Source organism: Triticum aestivum, chromosome 3A (assembly GCF_018294505.1).
Source record: "Triticum aestivum cultivar Chinese Spring chromosome 3A, IWGSC CS RefSeq v2.1, whole genome shotgun sequence".
Taxonomy (NCBI): Eukaryota; Viridiplantae; Streptophyta; class Magnoliopsida; order Poales; family Poaceae; genus Triticum; species Triticum aestivum.
Genome location: NC_057800.1, coordinates 617,827,183 through 617,854,367, shown reverse-complemented (window position 1 = coordinate 617,854,367; position 27,185 = coordinate 617,827,183). Strand labels below are relative to the sequence as shown.

The following is a 27,185-nucleotide window of genomic DNA, read 5'->3' as shown; positions in this document are numbered from 1 at the left end:
TATACTGACTAAAGACACCTGAAAAGCCAGCAGCAGACATAGAAATTAAGCTAAAAGTCGAGCAGCTCCCGTACATTAGCTATTATATTAAGATAATGGATTGAAACGCAGATTACTGAAGTAGATCTATCTGATTCAGCCATTTCTCTAGGAAAATGAGCCTTCAGAAGAATCATTCCTCGATATGAAATTCATGCTGACGCATCCTATTTCTTCACATCTGGACACAGAGAGATGCTTGTTGCTTGATGCAGGATTTTTCAGTGGAGAACTGGAGATATTCTCATTGCTTGTTCATGCGCACAGTTACATACGGCCAAATTGCTGCTGTATACTGGAGCGGATTCCCTCTACTTTACCATATCTATAGTACGACAGAGTAGCCTCACATCACCACTTTCCACCAGACCGTGACTCCGCAAGCATCCACGGCCATGGAGATAGAGTGACACGCGACACCAGCGGAACGGACACGTACGGCTACTAGGCGAACCCACGGCCGAGCGCAACCGACAAACCCGTGGAGCCGCGAGCCCGATCTACCACACCCTCGCCGCCCTCCCGCCGTCTCCGGCCAACTGCCCCCACTCGCCGGATTTCCAGAAAGGGGAAGAGGAAGCCAGCCGCCGACCATTCATCGCGGCATGCACCGACGTCACCGGCCATTGCACCCCGTAAAGAAGCCAAAGTAAAACGAGAGATTCTTGCACTGTGATGCCGTGTGAATGTATGAGCTGCACTTGCAAGCGTAGTACGTACTGGTATTTGCTTCGTGGTTGGCCAAGCACATGGGGAGAGAAGTGCGTGGACTTCTTGCGGTGGTGGAGTAAAAAAATCCTCTCTCTCTTCCTACTATACTCTTTTTCTTCGTGTTCTGGGACGTATCGACGTGGTGTGCTGCTGGATCTCGGAGGCCGGCCGGCGGGCGCGCGCGTCAGTCGAGGGGGTAGCATGTGTCCTCGCCGCCCGTGTTCCACAGGAAGTGCGCGTAGGCCGCCGCGTGGTGCCCGTTGCTGGGCTCGGCGGCAATGGCCTCCTGGAACGTCTCCTCCGCGGCCGCCAGGTCGTTGCGCGCCTTCCACAGGAACGTAGCGTACCACCCCAGCGTCTCCGCGTCCGCCGGCTGCTCCGCGCGCACCGCCCGCTTGAAGTAATGCTCCGCCCTGCGATCAGGAAAAACCACCGCCCGTCAGCGACGGTGAAAAGACGATGACATTGTGTCGAACAGTTTGGTGGCGCCATGGCGGGGCACGTACCGGTCGTGATCGCGCTGCACCAGGTACAGGAACTGCGCGAAGTTGGCGAGCAGCAGCGCGTTGCTCGGCTCCTCGGACACGGCCATCGCGTATCTCTGCTCCGTCTTCGCGTGGTCGGCCAGGTCCTCCGTGTCCATCTTCGCCTCCACCGGCGCGACGAGCTGCGCCAGGATGTCCGGGTCCATCAGCGCCTCCACGCGCACGCTCGCCTGCATTCTCGTCGCCTCGTCGGCTATCCTTTTCCAGATGATGAGCTCGTCCTCCGTGTCCTCCGCGGCCGCCCCCACCGGCGTCGCCTGTGACTCGTCCTGTGGAAGCACCGCGCCGCTTTGCCGGTACGAGGATTCGTCCGAGCGATCGTCGCCGGTGGCCCCGGCGACCGGCGGAGCCTTGCCGCCGCCGCCGCTGTTCCCGTCCACCGAGGCCGTGCGGCCAATGGAGAACATGTTGAGCGACACGCTGTCGAACCGCTGATCGGGACGGGACTGCTCCGCGTGCTGGGCGTCGAGCATTGCGACGGCCGCCACGGTGGGCTGGGGAGGCGGGAGGTTGGCGGCCATCGCGATGTTGTCGCCCATGGAGTAGACGGTGAAGTTGGCGAGGAGGAGCATGACGGAGACCATGAGGGCGGGGGTGCCGGCGAAGATGTGCTGGAAGAGCCAGACGAAGGAGGCGTCCATCTCGGCGTGGACGCGCGCCAGCACGCTCTGCATGTCCTCGTAGAAGAGCGTCTGCCGCATCTGCAGCGCGAAGCTCTGGAGCTCCCGGATGATGAGCACCATGGAGGAGAACGCCCGTCCCACAGCGCCGCGGCCGGAGCCGGACTCGCCGGCGCGGTCGAGCAGCCGCTCGTCCCACCGGCCGCGCTGGCCCTGCTGCCGTTTCTTGCGCTTGAGCATCCTGAGCGACAGCGGCAGCCCGACGCTGCTGGCGCTCCTCTCCACGCTGGCCGGCCAGCCGCAGCCGCCGGCGCCCGGGTGCAGCCCGACGGCGAGCTCCTGGATCCTCCTGAGGAACTCCTCGTCATCCCTGCCGTGGCTGCCGACGCTGTCGATGCTGGCGCTGACGGCGCGCGTCACCATCGCGTGCCCGGCGCGCCGGCGGGCGATGCCGGCGCTCCAGGTCGCCAGCGACGACGACGACTGGGCCCTCGACAGCCTCACGCAGCCGCCGCCCAGAGAGGACGGGGAGGAGGGGGGCGCGACCTGGATGCCCATGAGTCACTCACCGCAACCTGGCGCCCGGCCACCACCGGAACGACGGTTGGGAAATGGCCCGCGGCTCGCCCCACAACGGTGAGAGGCTAAATGCAAGGGAGGGGAAGGGAGGGATGGGAGGGGAAACGAACGGTGGCCTTAATTCAGGATCCGGGAGGTGCCCTGGTCAACCTCCCCACCCAGACCCAGGGAGCTCGTGAAGCACTGGTATTACGGTGAGTCGGTGACCGCCTCCGCGGGAATTATATAGTCGTCGGGGACGGAAACGATATTTTGCCGTGCTTAATATAGAAACGGCCCAAAATTAGCGCTCACTCGGCGCAAATGGAAATGGCTCGAGGATGGAAGACGAAGAACGAGAAAAGGGACGGAGACGAGGGGGTGTTGGGCGGAGACGAAGAGTGTGTTCCGTCTAGTGTGCGTAGTGTGGGCAGGTCCTGCTATTTATTTCCCTGCCACCCAGTGCGTAGGCGTGGTCGCGGGTGTGCTCAAAGAATCTGCAGACCGCCGTCTCTCTCTCTCTTTCTCTTCCGTACGGCCGCCCTCTCTCATCAGTCGTCGTCTATGCGTTTTCATGGGTTGTAGTCATGTTTACAGAATTATATTTAACTTTATTTAAACTCGACAAAATTACTGATATCTCATGTAACAGTGAAATTTCTCACAATCGTCTTTTCCATGGTTATCAACCATTGTAACATGAAATATTTTCAGAATTTCAGTAAAGAGACTGCAGTTAGGTGGGAGCGGTGACACCTTACTTTTTATACTTTATTAAATATATATTTTGGTATTGTATATTAATTTATAAGAGCAACTCCAAGGCAACAGCGACTTAAATGGACCCCCATTTTGTTCTTTTTTTCTTAGTTTGAATCGTCTGTCTGCTCGTTTAGTTCGGCCCGCGTCCAACGGGAGGCAGACGCTTGTGCATGTCCACATCGGCATTCAGTCGAACACCTGGTGGGCGAGCTCCCGCGCCACCTCGCCCCGCCCATGCGCCCGCGAGCTCTCGGACGCAGCTCGTTGCACCCGCCGCACGAGCCCCACCCCTCGCCCCACAGCTCACCACGCCCCCAACGCTCGCCCTGCAGCTCGGCCGCGCCCTCGCGAGCTCGCCTCTACCGCCCCCGTGCTCCACGTTGCACGCTCCGGGTCCCGCCTGCCTGTGCTCCGGGTCACGCGCTCGCGCCCGTGCTCCACGCGTGCATGCACGGCTAGCAGCGGCTGCTTGTGGCCCATCGCCGATCAGGAGCGCGGGGGGCGGCGGCGTGGGTGCCGCGAGCGCCCGCCAGTCGCGGCAGGGCCAGGCACAGCCGGGCGCGCCGACGCGAGGCCGGGGCGAGGCGAGTCGAGGACGGGCGAGAAGGCCACAACGAATCAAGGGCGGGCGCCGGGGGGCGTTGCTGGGCGCGGGGAGGCAAGGCCGGGCGTGCCCGGATGCAGCAGCGGGGCGCGCCCGGGCATAGCTGGGAGCGGCGAGGCGAGTCGACGACAGGCGCGGCTGGGCGCAGTGGGGCGAAACCGCGGCGAGGAGCGGGGTCGAGGAAGCAGAGGCCACGGGTGAACACGTCACCCGTCCGCATGGAGCTCTTCCCGTGCCACGGGACGAGGCCGGCGAGGCGCTCGCGGTGGAGGCACAGTGGCGTGGATGGGGAGAGACAAAAATGAGGAGAGAGATGGGTGTGATAGCTACACCTAGGTAAAGTTACGTACAATGTGTAGGACTGCGATTGGATGGATGGATGTGGCAGGGGCCCACACGGGTGAAAATCAGGGGGGGCGATAGATTTGTTAGGCAGGTTACGTAACTCTTCGTAGGTTGTTTTCGTAGGTGTAGTATTATTGGGTGTGATAGGTGGGTGGCCCCTCTTTGTTTTGTTTGGATCACAGATGGGTCACCACTCGCATGCAGCGGACAGATGCAGACGAGGAGACAGAAAATGTGTGCTTTGTCTCCGTCTTGGAATCAAATGTGTCTTAAATTTGGGACGGAAATGGCTCCGCGCGCACATAAAATGAACACAAAATAAAAATGAGTCTCTGCGTTGCGCAGTCGTTTTTGTCTGTGCAGACCCAAACGAATATGGATAGAGAAAATGAGTCGTCCGGTTGGAGTTGCTCTATTATCGCATGTATATTACAAACTATACTCCTAAAAGAAAAGTTGATAGTCTCGCCTCACCTCCTGCCAACCTCTCGGCAAACTCTATATTACGTCTGTGAGCGTCGTATAGACGACCTTTCGATGAAGCACGGCCAATTTGGGCCGGCCTATTTGACGCATTCATTAACTCAATCAAATCGGCATTTTCCTAAAATAATGTCATGCATTAACTCATTTAAATCAAATCTTTAAAAAATCTCTACTCCTAAAAGGCGAATTGGTAGTCTCGTCTCACCTCTTACTAACCCCTCGGCAAACCCTATATTATGCATGCGAGCATCATACAGGAGACCTTTCAATGAAGTGTGGCCAATTTGGGCCGCCCCATTTGATGCATGCATTAACTCAATTAAATTAGCACTTTTCCAAAACAATATCATGCATTAACTCAATCAAATAAATTTTTAAAAAAATCTCAAACAATCCAAACTTTCCTTGTCCTCCACTATACATACCCAAATCAAATCAAATCTTACTCAAACATCAAATAAAATCAAAGTTGGCTGGCCCATTTGACGCATGCACACGTTTTTTTTTGTTTCTTCTATTTGTTTTTTGTTTTCGTTTTTTATGAACAACCTATTATTTTGTGCTCGGCACACTATCCAAATCGATACATCCTGAAACAAAATTCAACCAAATCGGCACTTTTCCAAAGCAACGTCATGCATTAACTCAATCAAATCAAATCTAAACAAAGTCTCAACTAAAACCAAATATTCCTTGCCTTCCACTGCTCATGCCCAAATCAAATCAAATCTTACGGAAACATCAACTATAAACAAAGTCATCCCGCCCATTTGACTCGTGTTTGCGTTTTTAGTTTTTGTTTTCCCCTAAGTTTTGTTTTCGGTTTACCTTTTCTTGGATTCATTTTTTCTATGACCAACCTATTATTTTGATCTCGACATACTATCAGAATCGGCACAGACCTATACTCCATGGTGAGTTAGTAGCTGATACGTCTCCAAAGTAACTATAATTTTTGATTGTTCCATGCTATTGTATTATCCATCTCGGATGTTTTATATGCATTATTATGCTATTTTATATAATTTTTGGGGACTAATCTATTAACCTAGTGCCCAGTGTCAGTTGTTGTTTTTCCTTGTTTTTGTCTTTTACAGAAAATCAATATCAAACGGAGTCCAAACGGAACGAAAGTTTTTGAAGATTTTGACAAGAAGACACCCACGAAGCTTCAGGAGGAGGCCAGAAGAGCTACGGGTGGGCCTCAAGCTCACCAGGCGCGCCCTAGGGGGCTCCCTGCAAGCTTGTGCCCCCCCCCCGTAGCCCCTCTAACCCTAACCTCAGCTGCATAAATACCCAAATATTCCCTGTATACCAGGGGGCACACCAAAAATACTTTTCAGCCGCCGCAAGCTTTTGTTCTCGTGAGATCCCATCTTGGGGCCTTTTTCGGTACTCTACCGAAGGGGGATTCGATCATGAAGGGCCTCTACATCAACCTTGATGCCCTTCCGATGATATGTGAGTCTTGCGGTGTCCTGTTGGGGAACGTAGTAATTTCAAAAAAATCCAACGCACACGCAAGATCATGGTGATGCATAGCAACGAGAGGGGAGAGTGTCGTCCACGTACCCTCGTAGACCATAAGCGGAAGCGTTATGACAACGTGGTTGATGTAGTCGTACGTCTTCACGATCGACCGATCCTAGTACCGAACGTACGGCACCTCCGCAATCTGCACACGTTTAGCTTGGTGACGTCCCACGAACTCACGATCCAGTAGAGCTTCGAGGGAGATTTCCGTCAGCACGACGGCGTGATGACGGTGTTGATGAAGCTACCAACACAGGGCTTCGCCTAAGCACTGCTACGATATGACCGAGGTGGATTATGGTGGAGGGGGCACCGCACACGGCTAAATGACCAATGATCAACTTATGTGTCCATGGGGTGCCCCTTGCCCCCGTATATAAAGGAGCAAGGGGGAAGGTCGGCCGGCCCTAGGAGGGTGCGCCAAGAGGAGGAGTCCTCCTCCTAGTGGGAGTAGGACTCCCCTTTCCTAGTCCCACTAGGAGGGGAAGGAAGGAGTGGGAGAGGGGAAAGGCAAGGGGGGCGCTGCCCCCTCCCCTCCTTGTCCTATTCGGACTCAAGGGGAGGGGGGGCTGCCTTGGCCGGCCCCTGTCTCTCTCCACTAGGGCTTGTTGGGGATATTACTACTAAGTATAAACCGGCCATGAGGGGCCTGGTTATCCCCACAATGAGTTAGTCATGTTTGAAGCCCATGAAGACAAGAAGTATGGCGCTTTACAGAGGAGATCTAACATGAAGGCCCAGGGCCCAAAGGTGGATTAGGGCCCGTAGATATAAACTGCCATATGATATGTAACTTATGTTGTAAGGCAAGGAAAGGTAGAAACCGAGCCGGGCACATTTATGAGCCGTCCTCGGGATTCTGTAAACCACCGGGCGTCAACTTGTGTATATAAAGGGACGACCCGGCGGCGGTTTAGGGACAACAAACAATAACTCGAGAGCCAGGCAAAGCGGATTCGCTCCCTGGTCAACGAAACCCTAGCAATTCCATCACTACTGGAGTAGGCTTTTACCTTCATCGTAAGGGGCCGAACCAGTATAATTCCTTGCGTCCCTTGTCCGCTTTAACCCCTTTAAGCTAACCCGTCATGATGGCTCCATGACTAAGTCCTTTCACTAGGACATCTGACGTGACAAAACCACTACAGTTGGCGCCCACCGTGGGGCTATCGCACGATGGTTTCAAGATCTTAAAGGGCAGCTTCGAAGGACTCAAGGGATATGTTGTGGGCCGGATGACCAAGAGTCATCGCGGCAAGCTCTACATCGACGACGCAGGCTGGGCCCCTGAGGCCTGCTCGATTGAGTACGGGTACCGGGTCCCCTTTGGCGGAATACACGTCTTCATTGGCAAGATCGGCAAACCGGGCCCTGAGCCGGACATCTGCATCGACATCGTCGAGACGGCTCAACGTGCAAGACCTGCCCGAGTTCAGCCTGCCGTAAAGCGTGCCTTCACGGGAGTCATCCACGGAGCGGAATCTGAGGATAGATCGGTATCTGGTGGCGAAACCGCCGTTTACTCTGATGACGAGTCTTCAACCGGAGAGACCGAGTCGTTGTATCAGCTGCATGATGGCCGAATTAGTGGCGGTTCCGATGGTGACAATATTCCGGTCCTCTTTGATCCGCCGAGCCAAGTTGTGATTTTTATGGCTGGTACACAGTCGGTGCAACATTCTTCTACCGCAATGGCAATGATTACCGGTTCAGTAGCTGCAACACCCGCTGGGGCAGGAGGCCCCGTGCCAGCACCGGTTCAGGTTTTGTCCAATTTATTGGACACTTTGGCAACGTTGCTGCGGCTGAGGTTAATCCGGTGGATCAGAATCAGCATGACGCAGAGATTGCAAAGGTGAAGGATCAGATAGCGCAAGCTAAGGTAGATCTGGCAGCAGAGAACACCAGGATGGCCGCAGAGTGGACCGAGTTAGAGGCACAGGCTTATCGGCTTATGCTGGATCAGAGCGCATCAAATGATGTCATGAGGAGAAGGTACCGGTCTCACCTGCCTCCGGTTTACGAGGGAAGGAATCTCTTCAACACGCCAGGGGCAGGAACCAGCAACCAGCCAGTGGTAAACCGGGTGGAGGCACCTAGAACGGGGGCACCGGTTCAGCTGCGCGCGACGGATCCGCCTCGTCAGAACAATGTCCCATCACAGCACGTCCCAACGCCTCTGGGTCATTACTCTAACCCGTTGGATAACATCGTCGCCGCCGCTTCACGATTGGCAGCTCTCCCGATCAAAGGCGAGTCTCCAGTAGCAGTGGAAACATGACAAGCTGGAGAGCTCCTTCAGACAGCTTTGACCCAGCATCAGGCTTATTCATACAGTCGCGAGAGGATTCATTCCACCCCCCACCCAAGTCGGAGCTACAGCAGGCATATTGATGAACCGGCTGTATCAAGCAGTGCGTGAAATCTTAACCCGCCGTGAGGGCATAACCCGGCGGGTGGCGGCGCTAATGCCCAGGATGTGGTGGATCACGGTCGAGTACGTCGAGAAGCCGAGTTTGCAGTGCAATACACGGCTCGTCAGCTTACTTCGGTTCGTCCGACCACTTCAGTGGAGCCAGGTGTGGTTTTCAGTTCTTTGGGGGTGTCGTGTCTCACCCCGGCCTTACGTAATGTGTGGCTTCCCAAGGATTTCAAGGGTCCTAGTAAGGTGCCCAATTACACTGCCGATTTACCCCCCGAATCCTGGGTCGAGAGCTATGAGATGGCGATGGAGATGCTGGATGTGGATGACGTGGCATGTGCTAAGTACTTCACCATGATGATAGAAGGAACGGCTCGTACCTGGCTGAAAAGTTTACCAGTTAACTCCGTTGGGTCATGGTCTGAGTTAAAAAGCCGGTTTATCCAGAATTTCAAAGATACGTGCAAGCAGCCCATGTCAATCGTGGACTTAGCCACCTCTATTCAAGAGGAGGGGGAGTCTACAACCCATTGGGTAAAGCGAGTCTCAGCTATTTTGCATTCATCAGATCGCATCAATGCTGATACGGCAGTCTTGATGTTCGAAGGCAATTGCTGGTTTACGCCTTTGAAACTGAAGTTGGGAAGGCTCAAGCGTCACTGCAATGACATGGCAACTCTTATGGCAGCCCTGGTTAAGTATGCCGATTCGGATAGTACCAAGGACCCTGAGTCTGAGGATGAAAGGCCGGGCAAGGTAAAGAAGAATGGCAGTGTCAAGGGGCAGCAGCAAAACCCGGCGGGTCATGGGAACAACGGTAAGCGCAAGGCGGATAATAACTTGGACTTTGTGGATAACACCAACACCCAGGATAATGGTCAGCGCCATAAGGGTAAACCACCCCAGTAGGGTGGAGGATCAGGTCCCAATCTTGAGTGCCTGTTAAACCAGCCTTGCCCAAAGCACGGGTCGAAAGAAAGGCCAGCTACGCACCTTTGGAAAGACTGCTTTATAATGCGGGAATTTAAGAATTCGAATCTTTTCCAATACAACCATGGAACGCCCGGCGGTTCAGGTGGCGGTTCTCATGGGCTGGGTTATGGTGGTGGCGGCTCCGGTTCAGGATTTCAAGGCAAGCAAACTGGACATGGCAATCAAGGCAGTCAGGGCAACCAGGGCGGTTATAATCATCAGGGGAGTCAGCAGCAACAACAATCGGGTTATCAGAGTAATCCGAAGGAGTTGAATAGCGGGCAATATCATGTCTTCACCACTAGCTTATGTAAGCGCGATTAGAAGCTTCATAAAAGGGCAGTGAACTCCGTTGAACCGGCGGTGCCCCATTACTTGCGCTGGTCTGGACATCCCATTTTATGGAGTCGAGAGGATCATCCACCCCGGGTTGATAATCCGGGTCATCTGGCCTTAGTGGTGGCACCTCAGGTTGGGGGGTATAAGTTCACCAAGGTACTCATGGATGGAGGAAGCAGTATCAATATTCTTTACTATGAAACCTTCCGTCGCATGGGGTTGACAGATAAAAATCTTAAACCGTTGAACACCATTTTTCATGGTGTGGTGCGTGGTAAATCGGCGTACCCAGTTGGCAAGATAGCTCTAGAGGTTGATTTTGGAGATGAGCATGATTCAAGATCAGATACGTTGACTTTTGAAGTGGTGAAAATCAAGAGTCCATATCATGCCCTGTTTGGACGGGCGGCTTATGCTAAGTTCATGGCAAGGCCCTGTTATGTTTTTCTGCAACTTAAGATGCCAGGTAATAAGGGGACAATCACAGTACATGGGAGCAGGAAGATCGCTTTGGAATGTGAAGTAGGTGATGCGGCTTATGTTGAGTCGGTTTGTGCAACGGAGGAGCTGAAGTTCTATAAGGACAATGTTGATCCGGCAGATATGACTTCTCTGAAAAAACCAACTACAGAGCATGATCTGGCGTTGAAGTTTAAATCGGCTGAGGAGACTAAGCTGGTTGATTTTGTTCCTGGCGATTCATCCAGGCAGTTCAGCATCAGCGCTAACCTGGATCCGAAATAGGAAAGCGCGCTCATCGAGTTCATCCATGAGAACCGGGACATCTTCGCATGGAAACCTTTTGATATGCCAGGTGTACCGAGGGAACTCACTGAGCACACTCGTAATGTAGATCCTAAGTTTAAACCGGCCAGGCAGTTTCTCTGCTGCTTCAATGAAGAAAGGCGCAAGGCTATTGGTGAGGAGATAGCCCGGCTTTTGACAGCAGGGTTTATTATGGAGGTCTTTCATCCTGAGTGGCTAGCTAATCCGGTGCTGGTACTTAAGAAGAACGGCACTTGGCGTATGTGTGTGGACTACACAGATCTGAACAAGGCCTGTCCAGCTGATCCCTTTGCTCTCCCTCGTATTAATCAAATCATTGATGCTATGGCGGGTTGTGACCGTTTGTGTTTTCTGGATGCTTATTCTGGTTATCATAAGATCAAAATGGCAGTTAAGGACCAGGAGAAGACAACTTTTATAACTCCCTTTGGAGCCTTCTGCTATGTATCTATGCCTTTTGGGCTCAAGAGTGCCCAGGCGACTTATCAGCATTGTGTACAGAATTGTCTTCATAATCAGATTGGGTGCAATGTTCATGCTTATGTGGATGATATTGTGGTAAAGTCCAGAGAGGAGGAAACATTAATAGATGACTTGAAGGAGACTTTTGATAACCTCCGGGTTTATAAGATGATGCTTAATCCGGCCAAATGTGTCTTTAGTGTACCGGCAGGCAAGCTCTTGGGTTTTCTGGTGTCTAACAGGGGCATTGAAGCTAATCGGGAGAAGATCAAAGCTATTATGTCCCTGGCTAAACCGGCGTGTATTAATGATGTTCAGCGTCTGGTGGGTCGTATTGCAGCATTGAGCCGGTTTATCAGCCATTTGGGAGAAAAGGCAATGCCTCTGTATCAAATGATGAACAAGACAGACCATTTTGTTTGGAGTGATGCTGCCAATGAAGCCTTGCAGAATTTAAAGCGGCAGCTAGCTGAGCCGCCTATCCTTGCTGCTCCTGTTGATAAAGAGCCCTTGTTGTTATATGTGCGTGCTAATGCCCGGGCTATTAGTATGGCTATTGTTGTGGAGCACAAGGAGGCCGGAAAGGAGTATCCAGTTCAACGACCGGTTTATTATATCAGTGAGGTGCTTATTGAGTCCAAGCAGAGGTACCCACATTGCCAGAAACTGGTGTATGTAGTTTTCATGGCAAGCCGGAAGCTCAAGCACTATTTTCAGGGTCATCCTATCACTCTGGTCAGTTCTGCTCCTTTGGGGGGTATCATCCAAAATAGGGAAGCAATTGGTCGGGTTGCCAAATGGGACATTGAGCTTGGACCTCACAGGTTAAAGTATACGCCTCGCACAACAATCAAGTTCCAAGCACTTGTGGACTTCATCAATGACTGGACAGAGTTGCAGGCGCCGGAGGAAAAGCCAGATAACACTTATTGGACTATTCACTTTGATGGGTCCAGACAATTGGAGGGCTCGGGGGCTGGAGTCGTATTAACTTCCCCACGAGGTGATAAGTTTTGTTATGTTCTCCGTTTAATGTTCCCTTGCACTAACAATGCAGCTGAATATGAGGCCTTGCTCCATGGTCTTCGGATGGCTAAGGAGGTGAATTTAAGCTGGGTTAAGTGCTTTGGTGACTCGGACCTGGTAGCTCAACAGGTGTCTGGCACTTGGGATTCCAAAGATCCGCTCATGGCGGCGTATCGACGAGAGGTGGACATAGTGGCTGGTCATTTCAAGGGTTATCAGGTTGACCATATAGACCAGCGAAAGAATGAAGCGGTGGACGCTTTAAGTCGCTTAGGCTCTCAACGTAAACCGGTGCCGCCCAATGCCTTTCTGGATGTGCTACATAATCCGTCGGTCAAACTACCTACAAAGGAGGATTTGGATGTTCCTGACCCGAAGGCTCGGTTAGTGGCAGCTCTTCATGTTATCCCGGATTGGACGGTCCCATACTTGGCGTATATGAACCGGGGTGAGTTATCGGAGGACAAAACTTTGGCCAGACAGATAATCCGGCGATCCAAGTCAACGACCATTATCAATGGGGAGTTGCATCATTGCAGTGTTACAGGGGCGTTTCAGCATTGTGTATCTCCTCAAGAAGGCTGTGAGATTTTGCGTGAGATCCATGAAGGTGATTGTGGTCACCATGTCGGTTCAAAATCCTTGGTCGCTAAGGCTTTCCATCATGGTTTATATTGGTTGACAGGTCATGATGATGCTGAGGATTTGGTAAAGAGGTGTGATGGTTGTCAGAAGTTTGCACGCCGCGCCCATGTTCTAGCTCAAGAATTAAGGATGATTCCAATCACTTGGCAGTTTGCAACTTGGGGGCTGGATATGGTTGGTCCCTTTAAGAGGTCCAAGGACAAAAAGACCCACCTTCTGGTGGCGGTTGATAAGTTCACCAAGTGGGTGGAGGCAGAGCCAGTCAGTAAATGTGATGCAGCTACAGTTGTTCAATTCATCAAAAAGGTGATCTTCCGTTTTGGGTTTTCACACAGCATCATAACCGATAATGGTACTAATCTGTCCAAGGGTGCTATGGAAGAATTTTGTCAACGTGAGCACATCCGGCTTGACGTGCCATCAGTCGCTCACCCCCAATTTAATGGTCAAGCAGAGAGAGCCAATCAAGATATTTTGAGAGGCATCAAGCCCCAGCTTATGGTTCCTTTAAAGTGGACGCCAGGTTGTTGGGTGGAGGAGTTACCTTCAGTGTTATGGAGTATCAATACCACATCGAACAGATCTACGGGTAACACACCTTTCTTCATGGTGTACAGAGCAGAGGCGGTTCTCCCTAGTGACATCCGTCATGACTCGCCCCGTGTGGCAGCTTATGTTGAAGCTGATAATAAGAAAGCACGTCAGGATTCACTGGACCTGTTAGATGAGGAGCATGATATGGCAGCAGCTCGTTCGGTGATTTACCAGCAAGACATGCGTCGTTATCACAGTCGCCGGGTTAAAACTAGAAGTTTTCAAGAAGGCGATCTGGTGCTCCGGCTCATCCAGGATCAGACTGATATGCACAAGTTCTCCCCACCTTGGGAAGGACCTTTTGTGGTCAGCAAAAATCTTCACAATGGATCATACTACCTTATCGATATTCGAGAACACAAAGACTCACGTAAATCGGAGGAGGAGACCCAACGGCCGTGGAATATATCTCATCTTCGGCCTTACTATACTTGAGCCACAGGCTCTTCTTATGTACATAGTTATGACAATGTATATATTATGATCAATATAATAAACCGGAGCCTCAGCTAAAGCGGGGTCTCTGTTGTTTTTCTTACATCATGTGTGGTTACATGGGGGCTTCTGTTTACAAAGTGGAGTTCTATTTACCCATTGATCCGGCTTATAAAGCCATATATAAAATAAGTCATTTGGGTGCTTGGTCGTATACGAACCATAGCTACACCTCTTGATCGGCATAAGGCCACCAGGGAAATCACTTGGGGGCTTGGTTGTATTTGAACCATAGCTACACCTCTTGATCGGCTTAAGGCCAAAAGGAAATCACGTGGGGCCAAAGAGAGTGTTGCAAAAGCACAACTCAAACATAGGCACCCACTGAGCACAACTCAAAATATTGCTCGGGGGCTCTTTGCTTCTCAAAGAACAAAGAAGTCTACACCATTGTAATAGGCTATCAAGACAGGCTTGGAAGCCAGGTGTATTCACCTAAAACCCCGGGTTATCCTGCCTTTTTAAGTAAGCCACTCCATCCAGGTAATCCTGGTATGACCCGCCGAACGTTTGACAAGTCAATCTCATAGACCCTGAACTTGTCAAAGTTAAAACGATGATTGGTTAATGTGAGGTCCATCTTAAAAGGCTTCAAAAAATGGTTTAACTCAGTGGCCTGGCAGTCCATGAAAAGCCTCGATTTTGGGCCTGGCAGCCCATGAAAAGCCTTGCATATTCTTTTTATGTTTTTATTTGCCAAGTTTTTTCCTTCTTTGGTGAGATTCATAATATCTTATGATAAACCGACGTTTATTGACCCAGGTTGGCTTTCAACGATAAGTTGCAAGTACATGATCAGTTATAATCCGGCATTTATTAACCCGGTCTGGTTTCGACTACAAGTCACCAGCATTATATATGGATAAACCGGTGTTCGTTATAACCCGGTATGGTTTTATCATAAACCAGCAAAACATGGGAAGAGTTATCAATACTCAAGATTGAGGCTATCCCTCTTACTACACAAAAAGTTGGTCAAACCAACAGTGTGATTCAATATCACAGGTATCATCTTTTTTATCTTTGATTATTTTTAAAGTACAGCCTTGGTTATAAACCCTGGCTATATATTTGGGCATCATGACCCGTCTTGCGGTAAACTGCCAGGACACTTTCAACTTCTTGTATGCAGGAATAGTTTGAATAACACTGCTACAAATTATGAACATAATATATCCTAAAGCATGATGGATTAATAGTATCAGGCAACATAAATATGCACGATGGCATAGCAGACCTAATTATTATTTTTGAACTAGCCTATTACAAGGTGCTTTAATGCCCAAAAAGAATAATTGTTTTCAGCAAGCATGGTAGTACGCAGAAGGGTAAACCGGCCTCCGGATCATGACTCGTCATCAGGCTAACTTGAAGGTTGTGGATCGTCTTGCGCTGGTGCATCCTCCTCCTCTCTACCCAGTGGCTGGAGGTCAATGGTTGGATTGGAACACAGCTTCATCGCTTATAAGGTTGGAGGGGTCAACATCATGGGCATAGGTGTGCTTACGGATTGGCGGAATAAGATCTTCTACATCATGTGTTGGCGCAGGAAGTCTTTTATGATCAGAATCATAAACCGGCTGATGGTGAGAGAGATCTGTTTATTCAGCCAATTTGCTCGCTAAGGGGCGCATTTCCTTTGTCAACCTTCGAAAATCATCATTGTTAAACTCTGAACCGTCCTCCTTTATGCCAGGATAGCCGCTGCCTATGTCCGACAAGTCAAGATCTAGTATCCATGCCTTAGCCCGAATTAGCGCAGCCAGCGCACCTGACCTTGCAGCTGATCTTTTTAACTCGTCCAACCAGGCAGGCAACATTGATAGCTTCTCAATGGTTTCCTTTATCAAAGTTGGAGGCGGTTTGTTATGAGCAGCAGTACAAATGGCCCGTTGGGCTCCAGAATATAACTGCTCTATAAGAGTATAGGCAGCCTTCAGCTTCATCCGCATGTCAGAGCCCAGATGGGTAATGCGAGTTCATGTGTCATTGGGAGCATAAGTAAACTGGTAACTGATGAGATATTGTATGTTGAAAACTTCAGGTGAGGATACTTACCAAAAACAGCAACGGTCATGGCATTTATCTGCCGCTTTAAACTGGTCAGCTCTTCGGCCACCGGTTTAAGGGTTGCCTCTGCGTCTTCAGCTCTCTTTTGCAATGCGGTTTTCTCTATGCCCCAATCCGCCCGTTCCTTCTTAAAAGTTTCCTTCAGCTGCTCCATGGCTGCTAAGGCACTGGTCAGTTCCTCTTTTGCTTTGGAGGTTTCTGCTTGCCGGGATTTGATATTTTCTTGAAGATCAGCGGTTGGGCTTCCTTTTTGCTCAGCTCGGCCTATAAGAGAAAGACATATTATGAGGTGGCAGTGAATATTTGAAGTACCAAGCACATAACAAGTTATACACTTGGCACTTGGGGGCTAATGCCTATTTTCTTCATTATCAGAAATTTTTTATAAGTCCCAAGCGCAATACAAGTATTATTCTTGGCACTTGGGGGCTAATGTACATTTTCTCAAAGTAACATTGGTCAAAGTCCCGGTTCAGCTTGGAAAGATAAACCTGCCCTTGGGGACTATACAGGCGAAAGTTGAAGATTACAATTTTAAAGTACCGGTTCATCTTAAAAAGATCAATCGGCCCTTGGAGGGTAAGCATGCACAGTTGAGATATTACAAAGTCCCGGTTTAGATTGGCATCATAAATCGGCCCTTGGGGGCTACTGGAGTTGGTATTTGAAATTGGACATAAGAGAGAAACAGTTATGTAGTTACCTCATATCGCTCCTTCATCAGATTCACTAAACCGGCTTCATAGTCACGGGTTGTCTACAGACGGCTTAAAAAACCAGAATGAAGTTCTTGGGCGGGCGTAGCTTGACAAGTCTGTGCTCCACTTGCCTTTGCCCATAGCAGAAAGTTCTTCCTTAGCACTATGCTTTGATAACGCAACTGGGTTGCCAGGGGTGGTGTGGCCAATGCTAGTATGTCATCTTCCTTGTCACCAGCAGCCTTTACTGGAGTTGACGATTTATCAGTAGCCTTAGCTGGACTTGATGGTTTATCATCAGTTCGGACCGGGCTTGTCGGTTTATCAGCATGGCCTGTTGCATCAACTTCTACTTGTTCAACAACAAAGTCATGATCTTGAGGTGGCGGATCATCAAGCATGGCGTCAGCATTTGTTCCTTCTGGTTCTGGAGTTCTCTTTGTTTCAATAACCACATTGTCATCAGACGGTTTATCTACCCGAGCTTTCTTGCTGGGTCTAGCCTTGGCTCTGAAAGGAAAAGATATAAAGGTTAGTATAAAACGCAAGTATAAAGCGTCAAAATATTAAGTATAAAGTGTTTACCCAAGAACAGTTTTAAGAGGAGGGAGTTGTGAGGCCGTTGATTCCCCAGATGATGAATGAGGCATTCCCTGATAATTTGAATCGGATGGATTAAGAGGTTGTCGGAAATAACCTGCCTTGGGATAAGAAGGATCGGAAGTGTGTGAGACCTCATATTGATGTTTCTGAACCGGAGTGTTCGGTAAACCGGCTGAAGTGACTACTTGGCCGCTGTGCCGGGTTGTGCAGCGAGCTTCGTGTTGCTGCTTCTTCAAAAGAAAGTGTGGGTCCAAGTGAGCTAGGGGGTGAGAAAATATTACTTTCCGGATTGCTTGACGGATTTTTTGTGTTGGCAAAGGGTTTGAACCAAAGGATAATTACCTCTGCATCATCGACTTGGCTGCCTTCAGCGTCATCCTGATAATAATCATTGTCAATGAGGTGTATGAAAAACGAGCCAAGAGAGTCAAGTTCTACCTCTGAATCCGGATTATCCGGGTCATCATCAACGTTCGGTTCAGAGGGTTCAGTGGTTTTATTTTTGGCGGCTCTTTTAGTAACCTCGGTCTTGGGGCGAGGCGTCTTGGCCGATTTGTCCTGTGGTTTACTCTTCCAGAATGTATCATCACCCTATCAAAGAGGGACAAAATTTTGAAAGAATATTCAAAGGGATCAAGACAAAACAAAAGGTTATATGATTCTTACAGTTGGCGGTTTGTTGGAAACGTAGAAAGGACTTAAATCGGTCTTGCTGCAGACAGCCTCCGATTCATTCAGTATTTTCTTAACAGACTCAGTAACTTCAGCCTCTGTTAACTGAATATCAATATGTCATTGAGGATCTTTTGAGTCCCCTGTGTACTCACACATTAAACCGGGGTGTCGGTGTCAAAACCGGCGGATCTCGGGTAGGGGGTCCCGAACTGTGCGTCTAGGCTGGATGGTAACAGGAGGCAGGGGACACGAAGTTTTACCCAGGTTCGGGCCCTCTTGATGGAGGTAAAACCCTACATCCTGCTTGATTAATATTGATGATATGGGTAGTGCAAGAGTAGATCTACCACGAGATCAGAGAGGCTAAACCCTAGAAGCTAGCCTATGGTATGATTGTATGTTATGGTTGTTGTCCTATGGACTAAAACCCTTTGGTTTATATAGACACCGGAGAGGGTTAGGGTTACACAAGGTCGGTTACAAAGGAGGAGATATCCATATCCGTATTTCCTAGCTTGCCTTCCATGCCATGTAGAGTCCCATCCGGACACGAGACGAAGTCTTTAATCTTGTATCTTCATAGTCTAATAGTCCGGCCAATGGAGATAGTCCGGCTATCCGGAGACCCCCTAATCCAGGACTCCCTTAGTAGCCCCTAAACCAGGCTTCAATGACGATGAGTCCGGCACACAGTATTGTCTTCGGCATTGCAAGCGGGTTCCTTCTCCGAATACATCACAGAAGAATTTGAATACGAGGATAGTGTCCGACCCTGCAAAATAAGTTCCACATTCCACCATAGAGAGAATAATATTTTCGCAGATCTAGTTTGCTGGCTTGTTTTGGCAGCATGACGTTATGTCATGGCCCGGTGATTATTCGAACCGTTTCTTTTAACCAGCCCCGCGCATAACGCGAGGTAGTTTTTTGACACGTCTTGTTAAAGCAGAGATCGTGTCCCCTTATTACGGGATTCTCATTAATGCGGTCGTGGGTAACCCAACCGTGTCTAGTACTCCTAGATTATAGGCAAGTCCTAAACAGCTACGGAGAGGACGCTTGATATTCACCCTCTTTATAAAGGGACGAGGTTTTCGCTTTTTCTCTCTCGTGCTCAATCGAACCCTTCTCCCGCCGCGAGTTCTAACACCCAAAGCCTAGGTTAGGTGCTCCAGATCTTCAATCATGTCCGGATCCAGCCTTCAAGGTCGATGGATGCCCCCCTCCGTTACGGAAGAGGACATTAAGAAGTTGAGGGGGGGGGGGGCAGATACCTGACCGCCGAGGTTTCGCATCGGCTGCCTGCTCAAGGGCAGATCGTCCCTACTCCCGAACCCAACGAGAACGTTGTGTTCGTCTCCCACTTCCTTCGAGGTCTAGGCCTCACTCTGGATCCTTTCGTTAGAGGTTTGATGTTCTATTACGGGCTAGATTTCCACGATCTAGCCCCGGACTCCTTTCTCCACATCTCAACATTTATTGTCGTGTGTGAGGCCTTCCTTCGCGTTACCCCTCACTTCGGCCTGTGGCTCAATACCTTTGAAGTAAAGCTGAAGATGATCGAGGGGCAGCATGTAGCGTGCGGAGGTGCATCAATAGGCAAGATGGCAGGAGCTCCATGGCCGAAAGGTTCCTTTTCAGAGGTGTCTGAATTATGGCAACGGGAGTGGTTTTACGTCACGGCTCCCAAAAGTGCCAAGTGGGCATCTGCCCCCGCTTTCCGCTCGGGCCCCCACCACAACTAATATCATGGATTAGCAGAGGTCTGAGCTGGGGTCCAGCCAAGGACGTGCCTATACTGCAAAGCCGCATCCGAGATTTCTTCGAGTGAGATTTTAATTTGGCTGTGGTAATACAAGTTATGCTGGTTCGTCAAGTCCGGCCTTGCAGACGCCGGCCCCTTCGCTTGTGGGAGTTCAACCCAGAGGGACCTCATGCCATTCAAAGTTTCCTCGGCCTGACACACGAGGAGATGTACAAGTCATTCTTCGGACCTCAAGTAGAGTGTCCGGATATTACCGAGGATGTGGGACTAAGCAGTAACCGTGCCGCCGAACAAGTAGGAAATCCTCTGGCCGAACACACTGTCTTTTATTCGTCATGAAGTTATTTCTGAGAGTTTTCCGTTTGACCAGGACTGGCTAACAAAGGCGAAGATGATTCGGTGTTTGGCCCCCCTCCATGAGGGTTTGGAAAATCCGGTATTGGAAAAGATGCTCGAGGTCGCACCTTGCCCGGAGCCCTCGAAGGAAGATACCGAGGGGGATAATACGGGCGGACGCGGCCCCCATCGCTGCCCGTTCCAACCGAGGGAATGAGCATCCCCACGAAGGAGGATAACCGGGGGAGGAAAAGGACTGCTTCCGAGGATCCGGAAGCCAAAGCCTCCAAACAGGAGAAGAAGTCTCCCACAGAGGGGGGGTGCTTTTGCCGCACAAAGTCCGCGGGGGGATCAGCCCTCCAACGAGTCGTAAGTAATCCAAAGTACTTTAATAGTAAAGGTATGCTATCTTTTTTCTCTGAGAAAATAACCACCGCATATATCTTGCAGTTCGGGCCTTAGCCCCTCTCACATGAGCTCGTCTTCGGGGGATCTTCTTCCAGAGATGATGGAGAGCGAAACGCCTCCCCGGACTCCTCCGCTCGAGAAGCGGGCGACCCCGAAGTGTCGTCACAGAGGGCCTCTCTGGATCCGGTGAGGCCAGCAGATAATCCCATAGACCCCCGAAGTCCCCAGTGTCCGGCTCCCGAAGAGAGCAGACAAAAGAGTCCGGCACCGTCTGGTGTGCGGTCGGACGTTCTAAGGGAGTTGGTGGGGCGAGCGGCCATCTCAGAAGAACACCGTATGCTGATGGGTACGATGATGGAGAGAATCTCGTCCGCCAAAAGCAGATTACATGAAGCCTTTATGAGTCTACTGACAGGCTTTGAGGTACGTGAGATAATATGTGATAGTACTGCACATGTTAGGTGTGCACTGTGTAGATAGTAGCCCCTGAGACTCTGGTTATCGTCGAGAACGGCGGCGAACAGAGGATCATATTCCCAGGTAATAACCAGACTACCCCTATGTGCAGGCGGTGGAAGCTCCGGTGGCTAGCCGGACTAGTGAGTTTGCCAAATTAAAACGGCAACTGGATGCGGCAGACGCTGACATCGAGCTTGTTAACAAGAGGCTTGACGAGGCACAGGGTAAGTGTTGTTATCTGGTGAACGCCACATAGTAAGAGCAGCATAATGCCAGTATCTTTAATATGTTGTGACTGCAGATGGAGCTGCCACCGTGGAAACCTTGTGGGCAGAACTTGTCCGAGCCAAGGAACAAGCGAGGATTAGTAATGCCGCTGCTTTGAAGGCGGCCAAAGAGTTGAAAGCCGAGAAGGCCGCACATTGCGAGAGCCAAGAGAAGATGGCCAAGATGGTCGTAGAATTAAAAGACACTGCCGACCGCTGCCGGGTCCTTGAAAAAGAAAACTGGGCGAAGGCAACGGACCTTGAGAAGGCCACGACGGTGAACAAAGACACCCGTTCTGCTATGAGAGTGAAGAAGGAGGAGTTGCGGGAAGCCGGGGATATTGCGGCTGGGAAACCCTTCATGTTACGGAGGAAGTTCGGGGATCCACGGTATGCCCCTCTGGATCGACTGTGGAGTTCGGCAGATGCGTATATGGATTTGGCGGCGAGCGCTGCCGATGCAGCCAAGTACTTCCAAGGTCAGACAGATCATGAAGTGGACAAGCTGTTCTGGTTGCAATTCCACATTCCAGAGCATCCGCTTTCATTGACTGACCAGCTAGCCGAATGGGCCGAACTGAATAGGTTGTCCAGACTCGCCATGAGGTCTGTTGTGGATCAGCTATGGCCGGAAAAGCCAAAGCCGAACAGCTATTTCAGCTTAGTGCAGCAGTTCCTTGGTGCGGTGCCGCGCATTAATGCGATGAAGAGGTCGGCGTGCATAGAAGGCTCGCGGATGGATCTTGCCCGTGTTAAAGCATACTGGGCGGAGATGGACGCTACCACTGTTGCGGCGCAGGGTTCGGCCATAGGCCGAGTGGCTGCCGAGCATTATTTCTAGGAGGTTCTCGAGGGTGCTCGTTTAATAGAGGCCCAATGCTCGAAGAATATTTGTTTGAGTGATATGTATTCTCATTGTAAACATAATGCTTTTATGAAGTTTTTATAAGGCTATGTTTATACTTTTGCCTGAAAGTAGTATGATGCCTCCTGGGCGGCCGTTTATGTATACATGTGTATAACCTGAAAGATTGCAGCCGTCGGCTTCAACCCCCACGCATATAATGCGGGGGTGCTCACAAAAAATGCGTGTTCACACTTAACCCAATGTCTTGGTCCTATTAAGGAGGTGATAGCGTAGCGAGCGAGGCAACCGGACTATAATGCTTTAACACTTTCACTTAGCCATAGGAGTTTGACAGTGGGGCTACTAGATAGCCCCTTGTGGCTCCGCACTCTCCCGATCGCGGGGTGCGTACATGCCTGGCTGGAAAATGGCCCTTTGTTAAGGCGGAGGAATTCTAACATTCCGATAGGTCATCGAGTGGTTGACCAGTCTCACGCTATATCATGACATTCAGTTTTCGGCTTTATCTACTGAGGTGCTCGTCCGGATGAACCAGGGCACAATCGCAGTAGTTCTCCTGGTGCTACCTTAGCCAGTAAAGCGGAACGTAAGGCACCAAAACACAGGAGCCGGGCAAACCCAACATTTGACCAAAGATAATGATTCGGAGCTGATGCTTATAAGGCCAAACTCGCGATGCCGAACACTCCCTAAGGTATTCAGTCTTTATGGTATAAACCGGGCCTAAATAGTGCCCTTCGTAAGAAGCCCCTTGTGTCCAGGTACGTGCATTATTCTGACGTGGCCACATGCCAAGACGTCAGCATCCTTGTCAACTGTGCTGAGAATTCGGTGGATATGTATCAATAAGAGACAGTAAAAAAGGTTTACGCAGGGTCTTAATCTAAAAAGAATCCTTGGAGAGGGTCCCTGCTGCACGTCTGCGCCTGTGTCTCCGTTGTGCCGTATCCTGGACGGGTGTAGCACGATGATCATCTGTAAGAGAGAGGAACTTAGGTGAAAAAGTTGTCGTGCGAAAAGATAGTTTTTAAAGAAACCATATATAATTCAAGATGAGCAAAAATTGCCACTTGTCTGCGCACGTTGAGCCCCTTGTATTTGTAATAGGGGTGTGAGCATTGATTCGGTATAAATTACATATAGCAGCGCCGGACTCGACTAACCGTGTCCGAGGTCTTGAAGACCTGTTAAATGCTTTATTTGGTGAGGCCGTTTTTAGTGTGCGGGTGCCAAGGCAGCTGCACGCTCTTCGGCGTGCAAAGATCGCTTAATACTTCCGTTTACTGTAATGATGCCACGTGGACCGGGCATCTTGAGTGTGAGGGAAGCGTAGTGCGGTATTGCATTAAAGCGAGCGAAAGCTTCGCGTCCGAGTAGTGCTTGATAGCCACTTTGGAACGGAGCGATGTGGAAGGTTAAATGTTCGCTACGGAAGTTATCGGGGAAGCCGAATATAAATTTTAGTAGCAGGGAGCCCGTGCAATGAGCCCCTGGGCCTGGCGTTACTCCTTTAAAGGTAGTATTGCTATGGCAAATTTTTGTTGGGTCTATCCCCATTTCGCGGATTGTATCCTAATATATCAGGTTTAGACTGCTGCCACCGTCCATCAGGACTCGTGTGAAGTGGTATCCGTCAATTATTGGGTCTAATACCAGGGCAGCCCATCCTGCACACCGGATACTTGCTGAGTAATCATGATGATCAAAAGTGATCGGTTGAGACGACCAGTGGCAGGACTCCGTGGTGATAGGCCCTTGGGCATATTTTTCTGGGAGTGCCGTTTTGTTTCTTCCCTTGATCACGTGTAACACGTTTACTGTTTTGACTTCTGGGGGAAATTTCTTTTGTTCCCCAGTGTCTTGCTTGAGAGGCTCATCCTCGTCTTCGCTTGGTATATCCTCCCCCTTGTGTACGGCGTTGAGCTTGCCGGACTGCTTGAAGACCCAACATTCTCTGTGGGTATGATTAGCAGGTTTACCAGGGGTGCTGTGGATCTGACATATTTGGTCCAGAATTTTGTTTAGGCTGGAAATTCGTCTCTGGCGCCTTTAGAGGGCGGCTTTTGCTGACCTGGCCGAGAGCTTTTGAATCCGGCGTTTACTGTCGTGCTCTTCGTGCTGTCTTCTTTATTCCGGCGTTTGTTATTGCTGTTGCGCCATGATTTCCCATTTCCATCTCCAACTTCAGATGTACTGGGGTCATTGGTGCTACATCTGGCTAGCCAGCTGTCCTCACCCGCACAAAAGCGGGTCATGAGGCTTGTTAATGCTGCCATTGTTCTCGGCTTTTCTTGGCCGAGGTGTCTGGCAAGCCATTCATCACGGACGCTATGCTTAAAAGCTGCCAAGGCTTCGGCGTCTGGACAGTCGACAATTTGGTTCTTTTTAGTAAGAAACATGTTCCAAAGTTTTCGGGCTGACTCTCCGGGCTGTTGAGTTATATGACTCAAATCGTCCGTGTCTGGAGGTCAGACATAAGTCCCTTGAAAATTTGCCCGAAAAGCGTCTTTGAGCTCTTCCCAGCTTCCAATGGAGTTTTCGGGGAGGCCTTTAAGCCAGTGACGAGCTGGCCCTTTGAGCTTGAGGGGTAAGTACTTGATGGCGTGGAGATCATCTCCTCGAGCCATATGGATATGGAGGATATAGTCCTCAATCCAGACCCCAGGGTCTGTTGTTCCGTCGTATGCCTCTATGTTTACGGGTTTGAATCCCTCTGGAAATTCATGGTCCAGCACCTCATCGGTGAAACATAGGGGGTGTGCGGCACCCCTGTATCTGGGTGTACCGCGTTGTTTAGATGTTTGTTGTGTTACATTGTATGCTGGGGTGCGCTTGCGTGGTCCATAGATGGATCTGGTTGCGCCGTCCTTTTGGTGCGAGCCCTCGCTTGGATCGCGTATTGTCTTGTGAGTGGCATTGTTTGCCGCTCTATGTTGGCCGTGAGGTCGTCTATCCGGCCAGGTGGCTGTTTTGATTTTTGGTTGTGGGGGGTCTGAGGCCTCCTCGTCGAATTTAGGTAGCAACTTCCGCTTTGGGTAGCTCTTGGTGGGGCGATTGTCGCCGTACTTCGCTACTGTTTTGAGTACTTTACTCCATCTGATTTGGAGTGTGTCATGCGCAGCCTTGAGCCTTTGCTTCTGCTTTTTCAGACTCCTCGCGGTGGCAACAAGCCTTTGACGGGCATTCTGCTGCTCCGGGTGCCTGTCCGGCGTTATGTCGTCTGGACTATTATCTTTGACAGAATTGGTTTGTTCAGTTTGATTCCCCGTATTGCCGTGGTCCGGCAGTGGTTCGCCCTGCTCCAATGCTGGGTCTATATGATCGTTATTTCTGCCGAGGCAGGATTTGGCGCGGCTCTTGCGCCGCCGCTTTGACTGCTTCTCGAGGGAACAAGCCTTCGGTGCGTCCTTCTGTTCCTCGTCGTCGTCTTCTTTTGGTGTCTCCACCATGTATACGTCATATGATGAAGTGGACGTCCAGCGTCCTGTGGGCGGTGGTTCCTCTTTGCCTCCCGCATCGTCGTCCATACCGCCGATGTCTTCGGAGTCGAAGTCAAGCATGTCGGTTGAGTTATCGACTGTGGCTATTAAGTGGGTGGTGGGTGGGCATCCTGTTGGCCATAATCCGGCCAGGGCTCTCCTGACAAAGAGAGAGATCTTAGTGAATTCAGAATGTCGCCGAAGGGTGAGTGCTGAAAGATATCCGCGGCGGTGAATTCCATGATCGGCGCCCAATCGGATTCGATTGGCAGAGGCACGGATGGTTCGGAGTCCGGGAAAGAGTCCGGCACCTTGGAGTCACGGGCTGCGCAGAGGGTTAGGCAGGTGTTTGGCTCGATCACCGTTGAGACTGCAGCCCCTGAGGCGGTGTCTAACCACCCGTCCTCGATTGGCGCAGTTGGCTTCGAACTAAGGGTCAGAGCTGATGCGGGCGCGGCCTCTGGGGTACTGTTCGGCGGCAGAGCTAGGTCATACCCATCGCGACAGTGCGGCGCGCCCGGCTGTGGCTCGAATCCGTCGAAGATCAAGTCTCCGCGGATGTCGGCCGTGTAGTTCAAACTTCCAAATCTGACCTGATGGTCAGGGGCGTAGCTTTCAATCTGCTCCAGATGGCCATGCGAATTAGCCCGCAGTGCAAAGCCGCCGAATACGAAGATTTGTCCGGGGAGAAAAGTCTCACCCTGGGCCGCATCGCTATCGATGATAGTAGGAGCCATCAAGCCTAACGGCGACGACACGGAGGAACTCTCAATGAAAGCACCAATGTCGGTGTCAAAACCAGCGGATCTCTGGTAGGGGGTCCCGAACTGTGCGTCTAGGATGGATGGTAACAGGAGGCAGGGGACACGAAGTTTTACCCAGGTTCGGGCCCTCTTGATGGAGGTAAAACCCTACGTCCTGCTTGATTAATATTGATGATATGGGTAGTACAAGAGTAGATCTACCACGAGATCAGAGAGGCTAAACCCTAGAAGCTAGCCTATGGTATGATTGTATGTTATGGTTGTTGTCCTACGAACTAAAACCCTTCGGTTTATATAGACACCGAAGAGGGTTAGGGTTACACAAGGTCGGTTACAAAGGAGGAGATATCCATATCCGTATTGCCTAGCTTGCCTTCCACGCCAAGTAGAGTCCCATCCGGACACGAGACGAAGTCTTCAATCTTGTATCTTCATAGTCTAACAGTCTGGCCAATGGAGATAGTCCGGCTGTCCGGAGACCCCCTAATCCAGGACTCCCTCACGGGGCGACGGCTTAATGGTAAGATACTCCAAGATATCCAGCAACGAGCAAAGTCAACTCCTATCAAACCATTAGCCACAAAAGCTCTGAGCTTGGCGAGTTGTGGCGCATATGTGGCCCGTTCCTTGGCAGTTAGCCGTTGCAAAAATGGATGTGTGTTGGTAAGCCGGTGAGCACGATAACCGGCAGAGGGTTCTCATCATTAGGGGAAGTATCCTTACAGTAGAACCAAGTCTGGTTCCAGTCTTTAGGATGACTATGAAGTTTGGCGTGAGGAAAGCTGACGTCCTTCCTTTTCTGAATGGAAACGCCGCCAAGTTCAGTGTTGGGCCCGTCTACAAATTCAGT

General features: G+C 50.6%; 1 protein-coding gene across 1 annotated transcript; it reads right to left on the bottom strand.

Annotated features, from left to right (window-relative positions):
* Positions 1–256: 256 nt before the first annotated feature.
* Positions 257–2,887, bottom strand: LOC123062635 (uncharacterized). Its single transcript, XM_044486238.1, has 2 exons — positions 1,257–2,887; positions 257–1,163 (listed from the first exon to the last, which is right to left on the bottom strand). Exons 1-2 carry the CDS (start codon positions 2,471–2,473, stop codon positions 935–937), a joined length of 1,446 nt encoding a protein of 481 aa, XP_044342173.1. The 5' UTR covers positions 2,474–2,887; the 3' UTR covers positions 257–934.
* Between the last annotated feature and the right edge of the window lie 24,298 nt (positions 2,888–27,185).